The sequence below is a fragment of the Salvia miltiorrhiza genome, chromosome 3 (assembly GCF_028751815.1).
Source record: "Salvia miltiorrhiza cultivar Shanhuang (shh) chromosome 3, IMPLAD_Smil_shh, whole genome shotgun sequence".
Taxonomy (NCBI): domain Eukaryota; kingdom Viridiplantae; phylum Streptophyta; class Magnoliopsida; order Lamiales; family Lamiaceae; genus Salvia; species Salvia miltiorrhiza.
In genome coordinates, this window is record NC_080389.1 from 8,776,455 (window position 1) to 8,792,987 (window position 16,533).

General features: G+C 37.0%; 2 protein-coding genes across 2 annotated transcripts; both read right to left on the reverse strand.

Moving 5' to 3' along the window:
• Positions 1 to 3,369: 3,369 nt before the first annotated feature.
• LOC131018262 (disease resistance protein RPM1-like) lies at positions 3,370 to 5,043 on the reverse strand. The gene is made up of 2 exons (XM_057946984.1): positions 4,088 to 5,043; positions 3,370 to 3,715 (listed from the first exon to the last, which is right to left on the reverse strand). Exons 1-2 carry the CDS (start codon positions 5,041 to 5,043, stop codon positions 3,370 to 3,372), a joined length of 1,302 nt encoding a protein of 433 aa, XP_057802967.1.
• On the reverse strand, positions 4,101 to 10,381 carry LOC131017386 (putative disease resistance RPP13-like protein 2). The gene is made up of 3 exons (XM_057946123.1): positions 10,106 to 10,381; positions 5,295 to 6,051; positions 4,101 to 5,211 (listed from the first exon to the last, which is right to left on the reverse strand). Exons 2-3 carry the CDS (start codon positions 6,031 to 6,033, stop codon positions 5,057 to 5,059), a joined length of 894 nt encoding a protein of 297 aa, XP_057802106.1. The 5' UTR covers positions 6,034 to 6,051; positions 10,106 to 10,381; the 3' UTR covers positions 4,101 to 5,056.
• Positions 10,382 to 16,533: the final 6,152 nt, after the last annotated feature.

A 16,533-nucleotide genomic window follows, 5' to 3' on the forward strand; every position in this document is an offset into this window, starting at 1 on the left:
GAAAACATGACATTTTGTTTGGGACAGAGGGAGTACTAAATATAATCTATTTATGCGCCATCGGATTTGACCGCTATTTCACTACTACTCGGAAATCGGAAATACCAAATATTTGGTACAAGCTAGAAACATCATTTTTAACATTACAAGTAATTTTTAATATTTTGGCAAATGTTTGCTTCAGTGTGATAATCACCATAGCTGTAAATTGTTAAAATATTGTTAAAATGTTTTCTAAAGTTCATGCAATTTTTTGCCATAACCCCTTTTAAACTCTGTAAATTTAATAATTAGAATTACAAAGAATATATTTAATAGTTTATTAGAAGTTTAATTTGAAAGAATACTTGAAATTAAAATAATTATATAACGATGAGTTTTTTTTTTTTTCAATTTCATGAGTTTAATAATATTATATTTTCTAAAAACTATCCAACAATTGATTCAAAAATGTATTAAAATGATAAATAATGAAATGAAATCTAAATTTACACCTTATAAACAATTATTTATTAAAGGAATTTCTTTTTACATACGAATACACATCATCTCTGCTAATTTAATTTATTAAAAATATATGTGTGGCTTAATTACCACACATTATTATTATGTGCGGATAAAACTTTAATTTACGAAGTACTCCTATTACTTATCAAGGTGAAATAGTAAAATAAGGCTGAGTATATCACAGATCGACTTGTTAAATAATATGAGCTACCAAACTCCATCTAAGCCAAGATTAATTAACAATCTTGGCTTATAATGTACCGAACACACCCTAAGTATATTATCTATTAAAATAACATAATAAAATATCTTAATTATAAAATTTTAATAAGTACGGTAAAAAAAAAAGATAAATTATTTTTTATAAATTTTAATGGGTTAAGTACCAAATACCCCCCAACGTTGGGGCCCCTATCGCGTATAGGACCCTATAGTCAGGGTCCGCGCTGTTTACTACCTCAACGTGGCTAAACCTAAGCAAATCCCCCCCTCAACGTTGGGCCCCTATCGCGTATAGGACCCTATAGTCAGGTATTAAGTACCAAATACCCCCCCAACGGTGACTTAATGCAGATGGGGTATTTGGTATTTGAGGGGGGGATTTGCTTAGGTTTAGCCACGTTGAGGTAGTAAACAGCACGGACCCTGACTATAGGGTCCTATACGCGATAGGGGCCCCAACGTTGAGGGGGGTATTTGGTACTTAACCCAATTTTAATTTATATGTACAATTTTTTTTCGCCTCGGCCCGGCCCCCCAATTCTCTTGATTCGGCCCCGTTTATATGCCTCATGACTTGTGATGAGCAGCAATTTACTTCCATTGTCTGCTTACATAACAACAATACAAAAAGGTTGAGTCATCAGGAAATTTAGCGCAACAAGATGAAGCCATGAAAAGATCATAAGCAGAAATATATGATCATACATTTTTCCCCCCTTTTTATGTTTTAAATTTATTTTATTACTATTTCATTAACATTAAAAAAATCTATTTACATAAAAAATTGTTTGAATTTATATATTTATATTTTACCACTAACACAATTAATGATAAGCATGAAATTCAATATATCCCAACATCAAGGAAGAAACAGAGATATGAAGAAACTGATCACCCTGATGTGTAGAATTTAGTTACTATTTTTTTGTAACAATTTTTGCATATACAAACACACAACCAACAAGGGGTAAAAAAGCAAGAAAACCTAGCTAGAAACTTTCCAAATTAACGCCAACAATAATGAAAAGAACTGCGCTAGCTCATGGATTGATATTCACGATCCTTATTTTGGAGATTAAGTCTGAATTCCTCATCTTTGCTGCAATGCTTTTGGTTGTCACCATCTTTATCTCCTTCAAGTATACAAACGACCCGATCGCTTCGGGGAGGCTAACCAGACATGGACAACCATGGATTTCTAATTTCTTGAGCCAATACATTGCACCTTCTCCATGTTGCACATTTCTCAGATTCCATAACTCTTCCATGCACAGGACTTCGAGACGACGGAAGCCGTCGTGCAAGATCACCATTTGTTGACCAGTGTATGCATTCCTCAATCTGAGGTAGCTTAGGGATAACTTCCCTAGTAGTGGCATGGGGTCTTCATCAAGACAGCTATTAACCAACGTCAATGATTCAAGTGATCGAGGGAAACTTCTTGGAAGCTTCGCAAGGAGTCCATCCAGTTCGAGTGTACGGACACTTTGTAGAATACGAAGCTCGTCCAAACAAGGCATGCTTCTGAAACGGTACCCTCTTAAGATTAGGTGTTCAAGATTCTCCAACACAGCCAATGACGCAAAGAGCTTGCTTACATCCGAGTTTCCATCCAATTCCTCTATGCCCAATTTCATAAGAGAAGTCGACATATTTAGGGGTGTGTATTCGTTGTGGATTTCCACAGACTTTAAAAAGTCCATGGAATTTAAATTCCATGGAATTCACATAGATTCCAAACGACTTTCAAAGAATTCGTGGTTGGATTTCACCCCGATTTTCACTGATTTTCGAAAACTTTACGGGATAATTTTGGAATTGAATTCCATGAAACCAGCGCTCGCGGAGAACCAGCGCCCGCTAGAAGAAACCCAGCGACCGCTGAGTTCCAGTGAGCGCTGGAAACCCAACGACCGCTGGGTTCCAGCGAGCGCTGGGAATATGGCCTAATCCGAGTGGATACTCATTTCTTCCATTTCACACCAACCATCACAGAGAGCAGGGAGACTTGGTTTAATTACTTTGCCAAGACTTCAAGATGCTCCAGTCCAGTAATACCCCAACAATCGAAGAATAAGAGGAGGAAATCATTCACTGCACTGCTGCCAAACTTCAAGGAAGTAGGCTGCTTTTGGCCGACAACAGCATGGTAAACAGCTGGTAAGTGACACCTTGCGTCTCTTCTGCATCAGATGCCTCTCAGTTTTTTGAGGTCTTAATTGTTAGGTGGTTGGAAATATGTGAACATAAACCTGATTGATGCCAATTTTTTTTAGTTAATTTGAAATATATTTCATGACTGTGGCTTCACATATGAGATATAAGCTGCATGATATCACAGCCTAAATCTCATATCAAGCAGTGTTGAATGAGGGAATCATCTTGGAAGAAGTAACTGTTAGCACTGTGAAGATTGCCTTGTTTGAGACTGTAGACAAATTTTCTTGATTTGGTTTCATCTTCCCCACGACTAAGGTTTTCTCTGTTCTGCTAGTGGAAGGGATGGAGATAAGAGAAATATTATTGCACTATTAAAAGATTATGAGAAGGGTTATTAATTTCATGCATCATTCGTCTGAAACATCTTACATGCTTTGATCTGATTTTGTGTCTAATAAGTAGCGACATCCCACTGGTTCTTCAACGAGGGCAGCGGCCGTTCGCGAGCTTTCCAGAGATGGCAGACCTTCCCCTGCTCGCCGGAAACCCTACATCAGCAAAAGGAGAAGCTCTCGTCGGAGCATTCTCAAGGGAGGAGAAGCGTTGGCGTCGGAGGGACGCGCGGACAGCGGCGCCGCTCGCCGTTCCTGCGGCGGCGGCAGCAGATCGAAGCACAGGCGAGAGAATTAGGGCTCGCTCCTCCTTTTTCCTCAAGCTTGAATTCAGGAAATTGAAAGTGAAGGAAGGTAGAGATGGAGGTAAGGGAGGAGGTCGATCGCCATTCACCGGAATTTCAGGACCAGCGCCCGCGCACACCCAGCGGCCGCTGGACACTTCAACCTTCAACGATTGCTGAGTTCCAGCGCTCGCTGGCTTCTTGGCCGCGGGCCGCTGGAACTCAGCGCTCGCTTAAAACTTCATGGATTTCAATTCTCGTGGTTCTTGGCCGGATTTCGTCGTGTGTATTTTTTGGATGAAATCCATGAAAGTCATTTCGGATTTTAAGTCAATGGAATAACGAATACACCTAGATTTGTATGAATTTTAAAAAGTCTAGAACGAAGACACCCAGATTTATATGAACTTTTAAAAGTCTTGAACGAATACACCCAGATTTCTGCAGACTTTTAAAAGTCTTGAACGAATACACCCAGACTTTTAAAATCCATAGAAATCCATCAAATTCCACAACGAATACACTCCTCTTAAGCTCGAGAGCTCATATGTCAAATTATCAACCGAGACGTAGGTTAAGGTCTCCAGAAACTGTAGCACGTCTATCTTCAAAGGTTTCCTGAAAATCACATCAGACAAGTAGAGGTGGTGAAGGCTATCCATTTCCCATATAATATCTGGGACCTCCATCATAAAGTTTTGAGCTATATCAAGAACCTCGAGGTTTTTCAAGCGCCCCAACGACTGTGGAAGCTCTTTTATGTAGTAATTTCTCAACCCCAAGTATCTTAATTCCATCAATGTGCTGATAGTTTCCGGTAAAATCTTCAACCCAAAATCTTCCAAGTCCAGTATCTTAAGTCGTTGTTTAAAGCTCTTCCAATAGGATGGACTGGCGTCCAAGTAGCCACCACCATGGAAGAAGAGAGAAACAAGATGTTTATCTTGATCCGTGGAGTAGTTGAACTTGTCTCTGCTACAAATGGTAACACGATGGTGACGAGGACTCTCAGAGGGTCGATTATTTCCATTGTTCCTTAGGATCTCAAAACCAAGTTTCTCTTCTGCTTTTTGGATGGACAACATGTGTAGCACATGATTCATGCGATACTCCGTGCTCTTGTCCTGGACATCAATAACAGATTCATTGATTAAACCGTTTAAATATGATTCATATTTATATCTTGAAACCACTCCTCCTGCGACCCAGATCTGTGTCAACTTTTCCGCCCTCAAAGTTGTATTTTCCTTGAAGAAGGCCATACACATGAAACATGGCTCCAGTTTGGGATCCAATTTCTGATAAAACGGTTCCAATAACTTCAATGTTGAACCAAAATCAACCGATTCAAGAAGTTGTTCCCATCCACTCCTTCCCGAGACTTTCTTTTCTGCTAACTGCTTTCCCACCTCTTTTATAGCTAATGGCAGACCGCCGCATTTTCTCAACATTTGTTTTGCCATAGGCTGCAAGTTCATTGGGAATTTGTGCTCACCCGTCAATTTTATTGCCATGGTTTATTGTTTTCAGAAACAATTGCCAGCTCTTCTTAGAATCCAAAGGTTTCATCTGATGAACATCTTCATCCTCTACATCTATGTCGATATGTGTGGTGTGACTTGTGAGCAGTAATCTACTTCCATTCCCTGCTTACATAAAATCTAAAGTTAGCACAACACGACTAGATCATATATAATAAGCAGAAATTAAGATGATCATACATACATACATTCTTGTGGAAGAGCTTCCAAGAAAGACATCAAGTGCATCTGTTTGGGCACGTCGTCAAGAACTATAAGATATCGCTTTCCTTGCAGGTGTTGGCAAAGCATATATCGGAGCCTTCGGTTGTCCATTTCCTCCAACAAGGAAGATGTATGGAGATTCTGAGGATCTTCCACCTGTTGTATTAGTTTGATAAGTAGCTTTTTGAGAGTGAAGTGAGTAGAATTAGATACCCAAGCACGGCGCTCGAATCGCTTAACGACGGTTGGATGGTTGTATATCTCTCTCGCAAGAGTAGTCTTTCCAATACCACACATCCCTTTGATAAGAACAGTCGACAGGTATTCTTCCTCATCGATAATTCTTTTGTGAAGTAGCATTTCCAAATCTTCGTCCAAGCCCACCACATATTTGTCGTCATCAACATTTTCTGATATTGATATAATGTTGAACTCATCATCTCCCAGTTTAAGCATCTGCTTTTTGATCTCTCCGATCCAACTATGAATGGACCCAAATGATCTGATGTTGATGTTGTAGTTGTGGAGGGCATCATCAGCCATTTGGACTAGGTCAGATACTAAAAAATTTAGGGTTCTCCCCTCTTCCAATTTCTTATCCCTCACAATATCAAAAATCTCTTTCATCTCTTTGATTACCCTTTCCATATTCTCATTTTTTTCGTCCTCTCGATAATTGATGTCGAGCTTCTGTATCACCAATAAGAGGAGGGCCTCCGACATCTTTATGCTTCCACCAAACTGCTTAATAGGCCATTTAACAGCTTTATGGGGCGTTTCCTTTGCATAATTGATAAAATGCATGATTGAGTATTTTTATCATAAAAAATAGGATTGTTTCAATCTCACCCTTTCAATGGGATAAGAATCAAGCAAAACTAGTTTAAATGATAAAAATAATCAAGGGCCTTGGGATATTCCAAAGTTCCAATCCATCAAAGTAAATGCTCCCTTAGTAGTTAGGAAATGGCAAAATTCATGTTTATTTTCTAGGTTGCATCTTTACAAAATTAATTTTAATTCCAAGGATTCTAGCAAAATTAAATTTCTAATAAAATTATTAAATGAATCCTTTGAGTATGATAGAATTTGATATCTTTGAACAAACCAAAACAGAGTCAGGAGAGATTACAAACTACAAATTCACCAAAGCCACTGTTACCGTTATGATCAAACGCAACCAGTTATATATACTCCCTACGTCCATGAAAACTTTTCTATTTTCCTTTTTAGCCCGTCCACGAAAAGCTCTTCCTACAATTTTTTTTAAAAATTAATCTTACTAACTTTGAATAGGTAAATCAAATTTTGTAAAACAAGTCACATTTATAATAGGTGTAGATTAGTGTTAATCGTATATCTACCTTCATTATTGATGAGTCAACACGTGGAAGGATCGAATAATGGGGAAGAATTATTGATCCTTCAAAACAAACGTGTAATAGTCCCACCTTATTTATGTTACTATTTGTTGCATAATTAAGTTGAGATATTAGATTTTGTTATAGATATTCATTAAATAGAGGATTTTAGCAAACCAATCCCTACATGAGATTGATTAATTGATTAAGTAAGAAATATAAATATAATTACTTGTAATTTTAGGAAACTAATAACCTTTTAGCTGGACTAACAAATTGTTAGAGATAGAAGCCCATGTCAATACTGTTACTGTTGGGCCAATGATTTTATTTGATATCAAAGCCCAATTCCTCATAAGTTATGTCATTAGCGGCCCAAGCTTTATTTATCAGTTAAACTCCATTAGAACAGTCTTAGTCCCATGAAGAAACACGTATTTCAACTTGTGACTCAGCCATTTACCCTAACCGACTCAAAACAGTATAAGAAAAGGGGAACTAAGCGTGAAACAATTTTTCCCCCATTCTGCAAATTCCAAACAGCAAAACAAAAATTCATCAAAACACAAACATCTCCGCAACAGTTCACAGCAAAGAAGGTAGTCTTTCTTTTGTTCAATACAGTGGATTCTTTATATACAGAATAGCAATCAAAAACAGCGAAAACAGTAGTAATAGTAATAAGCTACAGAAATCCCTCTTCAGATTCAGTAATACAATCCCAGTTTTTCAGTAATCAATAATGAAACAGATTCACAACTTATATAAAAAACTGAATCTTAAGCAGCAGACGACTGTCACTCTGAGTAATCCCTTGAAACCTCGGTTCCTGAAATAGAACAAGTAGAGATTTATCCCTTGAAACCTCGGTTCCTGAAATAGAACAAGTAGAGATTTATTAGTTTGTGATGTTAAAGCTGAAATAGAAAATTAGATTGGAAGTTTGCTGGAATAAGATTTTGAACTGGTGATTGAGATAGAGAAAGGGAAAGGAGAGGTTAGCAGCGGCAGGCCGCGAACCACCGCGACGGAGGAGCGGCTGGTGGCGGCGACCATCGGCGCTGCCTGAGCCACGGCAGCCGCGGTGGCTGCTGACAGTAGAAAGGGAGAGGAAGATTGAGTGAGAGAGTGAGATAGAGTGTGAGATAGAGACAGATAGCAGGAAGAGAAGGAGAAAGGCAGAACGAGCTAGAGGGAGAGAGGAGCGGGGCAGGCGGCGGCGAGCACCGGCGCTGCAAGCGCCGTCGTGGCTTGTGGCGGCCGCCGCGCCCTGGACAGAGAGAGAGAGCGAGAGATGGAGAGAGGGCAGAGAGAGGGAGTTCGAGGGAGAGAGCAGAGACAGAAGTAGAGAGAGAGACAGGGACTTACCTGAGTCAGAAGAGGCGGCGGCGTGACAGAGACGACGGCGGGGCGGCAGGATTCGCCGGAGAGACGAATTCCAGAGGGGATGAAGAGAGGTAGAAACCCTAGGATTTTGATTTTATAATTTGGGGATTTAGATATAGGGGAAGGTATAGAAGGAAAGGAAGGAGGAAGGGGAAGGAGCAGGACTCACCATGCCGGAGGCGGCGAGGGCCAGCAATGCTCGCCGGAGAACAGGGGAGAGAAAGAGAGAGACGACAGTGAGGGAGGAATAGAGAGAATGCAGGGACGGAGAGCGTGTCTGAGTGAATGGAGAAAAAGGAATAAAAGGGAGTCCAAATTTTATTAGTTGTTTCATTAATGCAAATATAGTTAATTACAATTGGGCTTAGTTAAATCCTTGGGCCAGTAATCTTAACAGGCCAGTAGTTTATTTACCGAGCCCTTGATTTATTTAGGTAGATGATATTATTGGATCAGAAAATCCTGATGGACTTAATCACTTTTAATGAACTCTAATTAACTAAACAATGGTTTAATTTATAGGAATGGACCCTAATTAATCTAACTAAACGGGATTATTTTAAGTTAGATCTAATAATTATATGTAAATGATTATTAATTATTCTCTAATAATTAGAAGTTGTTAATTAAAGTTTTTAAACACATAGTATTATTCTAATCTATTAATAGTTAATTTAAGTTAACTAAGTTATTTTAAAATTCAGCTTATGATTATAAATTAGATGATAGATTAATTTATATAGTTGGACCTTTAATATATGTTGGCATTTGTTGATAAGCTTGCCAAATAGCAGTTAATCTTCAGTCCATAAATTCCAAATAGGAATATTACCTTAAGACCCACATAAGTATTCTTTAAGTTAAATTCATATTATTTTGTCGTTATTTACTTAGTTAGTTAATTTATATTGAAGGTCATATACAAAAGAAGGTGAATCCATAGTTCAGAATCACCTGAATCATCAGACCACGATCAGGTGGGCTTTCTTATATAAAAATCAAAGTTTAGATTATGTTGCAGTTGAATAAAATCTTGTGAACTATTATCATTGCCTATCAATTTTAAGATTTATGTATGATACCTACCTGACACCAGCAGTTAATCGAATTCGGGTCCTGTTCTATCCAGATGTTAGACAGGATTAGTGTACACAAGGGACCGTGAGCCGGTTTAGCGTATCGGCCGGTCTAGGACCGTGAGCCGGTATAGCGTATCGGCCGGCCTAGGACCGTGAGCCGGTTTAGCATATCGGCCGATCAGTGACCGTAGAAGGTGGCCACCTTCTCGGCACACAGTTATCATTGCAGATATGGTAGAGTACAAAAGAACATAGTCTGATCAGACGAACTTTAGTACAAGTAAATGACTAGTGGGTACAGACTTTTTACTAAAACCTCTGTACGCCATGAGAAAAGGCATGATAATTTACAGCTTCAGTATGCATGTACGTATCTTTGGCATGTGTCCACTGAGTATTTTATACTCAGCCCTGTATGTATTTATAAACGTGCAGGTTGAGCAGAGACGATGATGAGATGGTGTCGAGCGGTCTTTTGTTTTGTTTGAATGTATATTTCGAGACGCATGTCTTTAACATGCCTCTCCAGTCAGTCTTCCGCTTCGAACACACTTTTTGTGTAAAGATCACAATGGGTCTTCTCTATTGTGATTCTCATATGTAAATTACATCTTTGGCTTGTGAAATCCTTTCAAGTTTATAAAGAGTGACTTCTTTATACATTAAAATTTTCTTTCGGTTCAGTGTAAACTTTCGATCCGCTTCTACAAATTAATCCCTTTCTTTATTTCCGCTTCTTAATTCCCTCCCTTGGTCATGATTCCCCGGATTAACTATCCTTAGTTAAGCCCGGTCGTGACAAAACACAAATAGAAGAATTCAGCTCAAGTCTATTATCTTATGATATTTTCAAATGATACAACTAATTCTCATTCCATTAATTTTGACAATAGAAAATAAGCAAGCATTGTAAGAAATTAAATAGAACACAGTTATTGGATTCAGTAAACCACAGTTAAGATAACATACCTGCGCTGCTGACGACGGATCAAGGACGGAAGGAGGTGGTGGCGCCAAGCGAGCAGCGAAGGAGCGGTGGCGAGCAACGGCTGGGGGCGGCGCGGCGGAATAGTGAATTCCGTTTAGAATAATGTTAGAAAGCTGTGATTAATAATATTGAATGCCCAGTTGAAGAAGCCAAACAATCAATATGTGCATATTTAACAACCACTAATAAAATAATAAGATCACCAGCTAAGATAGTCGAGCGAGTTCAAGTGTTGACTTATTGTTTCACACATAAAATTTGTAGGGATTAGAAACAAGTTTGAAAGATATTTAAATAGTTGTTATATATTGTTAATTAAGGCTGTTGTCAACTTCCACTAGCTTTCGCATTCTGTCTACAATAATTATTCTTTAATTACTCCATAGTAGTTGATATATGTTGTTGAGGTTGACTTGAAGTGCCCGAAAAATACTTGTATTTTGAACCAATTAACCCATCCTATTTTTTTAGGTGGTCTCTTGTATACCTGGGTTGTATTTGATCCGAATCTTGATCCAGTTGGATTATCCTATAATTCATTTTTTTTTAAATGACACTAACACTAACATTATTTTGTTTTACAATGATACTATTTCAAAAATGATACTAATACTATATTGAAATGATACTAACACTACGTGTAAAATGACACTATATGCGTAGCGCAGCACGACTAGATCTAGATCATAAACAGAAAGATGATAATACATACATTCACGTGGAAGGACTTTCAAGAAAGACTTCAAGTGCATTTATTTGGGCATGTCATCTTCTTCGTCATCAACATTTTCTGATGATCTCATCTCCTAATTTAAGCATGCATTTCTTGATCTCTCTGATCCAACTATGGATGGACTCATAGCTCATATTGTAGGTTAGGCTTCATTTGGAAAAGTCGAGGGAATCTTCAGCCATGTCGACAACCCAAAAATTGAGGCTTCTCCCCTCTTACAATTTCTTATCCGTCACAATATCCACAATCTCTCTCATCTCTTTAATAATAATTCAAAATTAATTTGGGATTTTGAGCGAAACATTCTAGTAACAAACTACATGCTAGCTTCGAGATTTGCAACCAAGTCTATTTGCTACATAACCACAAAGATTTCATTTGATAAAAATTGAGAATACATACCACTTTGCCAGATTCAACTTTTATGGCCTGAAGCACATAGAATCGCCCCTGAGTAGTTACTGGTCAATGATTTTGCCAATGAAAAGGAAAAATGGAAGAGAGAAGAAAGAAGAAAGTTGTAGTCATTTTGAAGAATTTGAACTTATTTAGAATTGTGATTAGTGTGAGATTCTTGTATAATAATAATAATAATAAGTGGGAATTATCACATATAACCATTTCCCATAAAAACATAAGTTTTATAGCCCCACTTTATAATACATAAGTTAAACAACCATTTTAAGCTTAAAAGACTATAATACCCTTTGATTTTTTATATTTTTATTTCATATTTATATTTATTTAAATTTTACATTTTATACCACATTTTTTATATTTTTATTTTTACATTTTATATATTATTTTTATTCACATTTCTTTTCTTCTTCATGTTTCTTCTTCACATTGCCGCCATCCGCCGGCGGCCTGTTGCCATCCGCCCCCGCTGCCGTCAGCTCGCCGCAATCCACCCATGCTGCCGCCGGCCCGTCGCCGTCCGCCCCCGCTGCCGCCGGCCCGTCGTCGTTCGCCCCCACTGTTTCCTCTAAAATTGGCCATGGCTGCCATGGCTGATTTTCGAGCTCTACCATGGCTGCCATGGCTGCCAAACCAATGAATCACGCCTCTCTCTCTCTCTCTAGCCTAGAATCATGTCTCAAATCTCTCCAAATCACATCTCTCTTTCTCTCTACCTTAGAATCACGTCTCAAGCTCCAACCCACGCGTCCCAAGCTCTAATCGCATTGTTCAAACCCTCGCGTCCAGTACTCGATTGAGTACTCGATCGTCGATCGAGTACTCGATCGAGTATTCCATCGAGTACTCGTCAGATTTTTTTTTCTCTTCTCTTTTTTTATTATTGTTTTTGGGAAGTTGGTGCTAAATATGTATTTTGCAATATTGGTGGATGTCATTGAGTATCTATACGCATAGTCAAGAATGACTGGAAGATTGAGTTATATAACTATACGTTTTGTTTGAAAACTAAACTATTTTGATTTTAATTTGAATTGATTTGTGGTGGATTATAATATTTGATGATTGGATGATAATTTTATATGATTATCATATTTAATGGTGCGATCAAAATTAGCACAAGCGTATAATAGTTAATAATTACATGTAAAATAAGTGTATAATTAATTAATAATTACATGTTTTATAATGACAATACTTAAAAAACGAACAATCTTTAATCTTAGTGAAAAAAATATATAACATATTTTATAATCACAATAATAACTGAAAAAAATCATCATTGTTTTTCAGTACTCGATGGTGTTGACCATCGAGTACTCCATCGAGTAGTGAAGAACAATCTCCAATTTTGTCACATGTGTCACATGTTGAAATGAAAAATGTAATACCGATAATAATTATCATCCACCGTGTTTTATAATAGCCAAATACACTCTCGTTGGTGTTACAAACAAGCAACATGGACTTAAATCAAAATAATTGAAAGAAAACCATCATTGTTCTTCACTACTCGATGACGTTCATCATCGAGTACTCCATCGTGTAGTGAAGAACAGTCTTCAATTTTGCTCATTTTCTCGAGATTTGTCATTATATGAAGCGTTTCGCCGGTCTTAAATAACGTGTTTGTGCTAAATTTAATGAAAAATGAACATATTCAGTGTACTTAGCTATTGCACTTGAGTAATGATTGAAGTGTGTATATATACTACATAAGAGATAGTGTGGACTTTTATTTTAAAAATCAAAAGATGTGTCACATGTTGAAATGAAACATGTAATAACGATAATAATTATCATCGATCGTATTTTATAATAACCAAATACACTCCCGTTGATGTTACAAACAAGGAACGTGGATTGAAAGCACAATAATTGAAAGAAAATCATCATTGTTCTTCACTACTCGATGGTGTACTCGATTGTGAATACCATCGAGTACTCCGTCGTGTTGTGAAGAACAATCTTCAATAACGTGATTGTGCAAAATTCAATGAAAAATGAATTGAAATGTAGTATATATACTACATAAGAGATAGTGTGGACTTTTATTTTGAAAATCAAAATATGTGTCACATGCTCAAATGAAACATGTAATACCGACAATGATTATCATCTATTGTATTTTATAATTGCCAAATATATTCACGTTGATGTTACAAACAAGAAACCTGGATTGAAATCTCAATAATTGAAAAAAACCATCAATGTTCTTCACTACTCGATAGTGAACGTCATCGAGTAGTGAAGAACAATCTTAATTTTACTCTTTTTTCGATATTTGTAATGATATGAAGCGTTCCGTTGATCTTAAGTAACGTGTTTATGCTAAATTCCATGAAAATAAACATATTAAGTGTATTTAGCTATTTAACTTGAGTAAATGATTGAAGTGTAGTATATCTACTACATAAGAGATAGTGTGGACTTTTATTTTGAAAATCAAATTATGTGTCACATGTTCAAATGAAACATGTAATACCGATATTAATGATTATCATTTATCATGTTTTATAATAGCCAAATATATCCACATTGATGTTACAAACAAGAAACGTGGATTGAAATCATAATAATTGAAAAAAACCATCATTGTTCTTCACTACTCGATGGTGAACACCACTGAGTACTCCATCGAGTAGTGAAGAACAATCTTTAATTTTGCTATTTTTCTCGAGATTTTTAATGATACGAAGCGTTCCGTTGGTCTTAAATAACATGTTTATGCTAAATTCAACGAAAAATAAACATATTAAGTGTATTTAGCTATTACACTTGAGTAAATGATTGAAGTGTAGTATATCTACTACATAAGAGATAGTGTGGACTTTTATTTTGAAATTCAAAATATGTGTCACGTGTTCAATTGAAACATGTAATACTGACAATGATTATCACACCTCGTGTTATATAATAGTCAAATATACTCTTATAGACGTAACAAATAAGAAACGTGAGTTGAAATCACAATAATTGATAAAACAAAAAAATCATCATTGTTCTTCACTACTCGATGGTGAACGCCATCGAGTACTCCATCGAGTAGTGAAGAACAATCTTCAATTTTGCTATTTTCTATTTATTTTTAATAATATGAAGCATTCTGTCGATCTTAAGTAACGTACTTATGTTAAATCCAATGTAAATTAAACATATTAAGTATATTTAACTATTGCAATAGAGTAAATGATTGAAATGTAGTATATCTACTTCATAAGACATATTGTGGACTTTTATTTTCAAACTTAGAATATGTGTCACGTGTTCAATTGAAACATGGATTTTCGACAATGATTATCACACACCGTGTTATATAATAGTCAAATATTATTTCGTTAACGTTACAAACAAGAAACGTGGGTTGAAATCACAATAATTGATTAAAAAATCATCATTGTTCATCACTACTCGATCGAGTACTCCATCAAGTAGTGAAAAACAATCTTCAATTTTGCTATTTCTCTTGTTATTTTTAATGATATGAAGTGTTATGTCGATCATTATTCTTCACTACTCGATGAAGTACTGGATGGAGAACGTCATCGAGTAGTCGGTCATCGTGTACTCGGTAGCACCATCGATTAATCGGTCTACTCGATGGACTACCGAGTACCGTATCAAATAATGATTTTTTTCATTGTTTATAGTACAAACGGCGTAACATTTTATTTGTTAATTAATTCAAAAAAATATTATTATTTTTCATTACTCGGTGGTGTACTCGATGGAACCATCGAGTACTCAGTGTACTCGATGGCACCATCGAGTACACGATCGAGTACTCGGTGTACATCTTGCACAATTTTCAATTTTACTTATTTTCTCGAGATTTATAATCAAAATTATGTTGCATTTAATTATTAACAAATTATACGCTTGTGCAAATTATAATCGAACCATCAAATATAATAATAAACTAAATTATTATCCAATCATCAAATATTATAGCCAACCTTCCACGCACTCAAGTCAATGCATATAGTTACGCAATGAAATCCAACATTACAAATTGCAATAACATACACATTACAAAACACATATTTAGCGAAGAAAAAAAGAGAAGAGAATAATTTCTGGCGAGTACTCGATCGTGTACTCGATGGAGTACATCGAGTACACGATCGTGTACTCGATGGAGTACTCGATCACGATCGATCGAGTACCCCATCGTGTACTCGCGACAGACAACAGCTGGGCGGCGGATTGCAGCAGCAGGGGCTGGGCTTTAAGCCCTAGTTCGGCGGCGGAGAATGGGGCTTCAGCGGCGGACAAAGGTCGGCGACGGGTTGAACGACAAGGGCTGGACTTTGAGCCCTAGTTTGGCGGCGAAAAGGGGGGCTTCTGCAGCGGATGTTGACGGGGGCGTTTGCACGTGAGCTGAGCTTCGACGACGACGGAGCGACAACGCGAAGCGTGGCTGCGCTTCGACGGCGGCGACGGGTCGGATGACGGAGTTGGGCGATCGAATTTTTTTTCGACGAGCTATGGCTGTCAATTTCAATTTTGAGAAAGAGAGAGAGAGGAAGAGATTATTTGAATTTCTATTTTGTGGAAAGAAAAAGGAAGGGTATAATAGTATTTTCAGCAAAAAAGGGTTATGTAACTTGTGTATTGAAAAGTAGGGCTATCTAACTTATATATTTATGAAACATGGCTATAAAAAGATTTGCCTCTAATAATAATACTCCCTCCGTCTCACGAATCTTGACACGTTTTTCTTTTTGGGCTGTCCCACGAATCTTGACACATCTCCAAATAAGATAATAATTATTACATTATCTCTCCTGTTTTATCACTTTTATTATTTTCTCTCTCCTACTTTATCACTTTTATACTTTATTAACTACACACTTAAAACACTAATCGACAACTCCTTAATTCCCGTGCCGAAACCAAACGTGTCAAGATTCGTGGGACGGAGGGAGTACATCATTGCCTTTAAAATAGATTTAAAAATAGAGACATTACATGCATGTTTTAATTTTGTAAAACTAGACACTTTTATAATAGGTAAAACTAGGCTCTTTTATAATAGGTATAGATTGATATGCAATGTACAAAAATTAAACTTGAATTCAATATCTCCCAACCTCAAGGGAAAAACAGAGGACACTAGCCATCCAAATAGAAAGTGATCAGGTCGCACCCAAGCAAGATATGAAGAAATCACATCGCAACTAAGTATCATTTTTACAAACACACAACCAGCAAGGAAGAAAATCTAGCTAGCTAGAAACGATCCAAATTAATACCAAC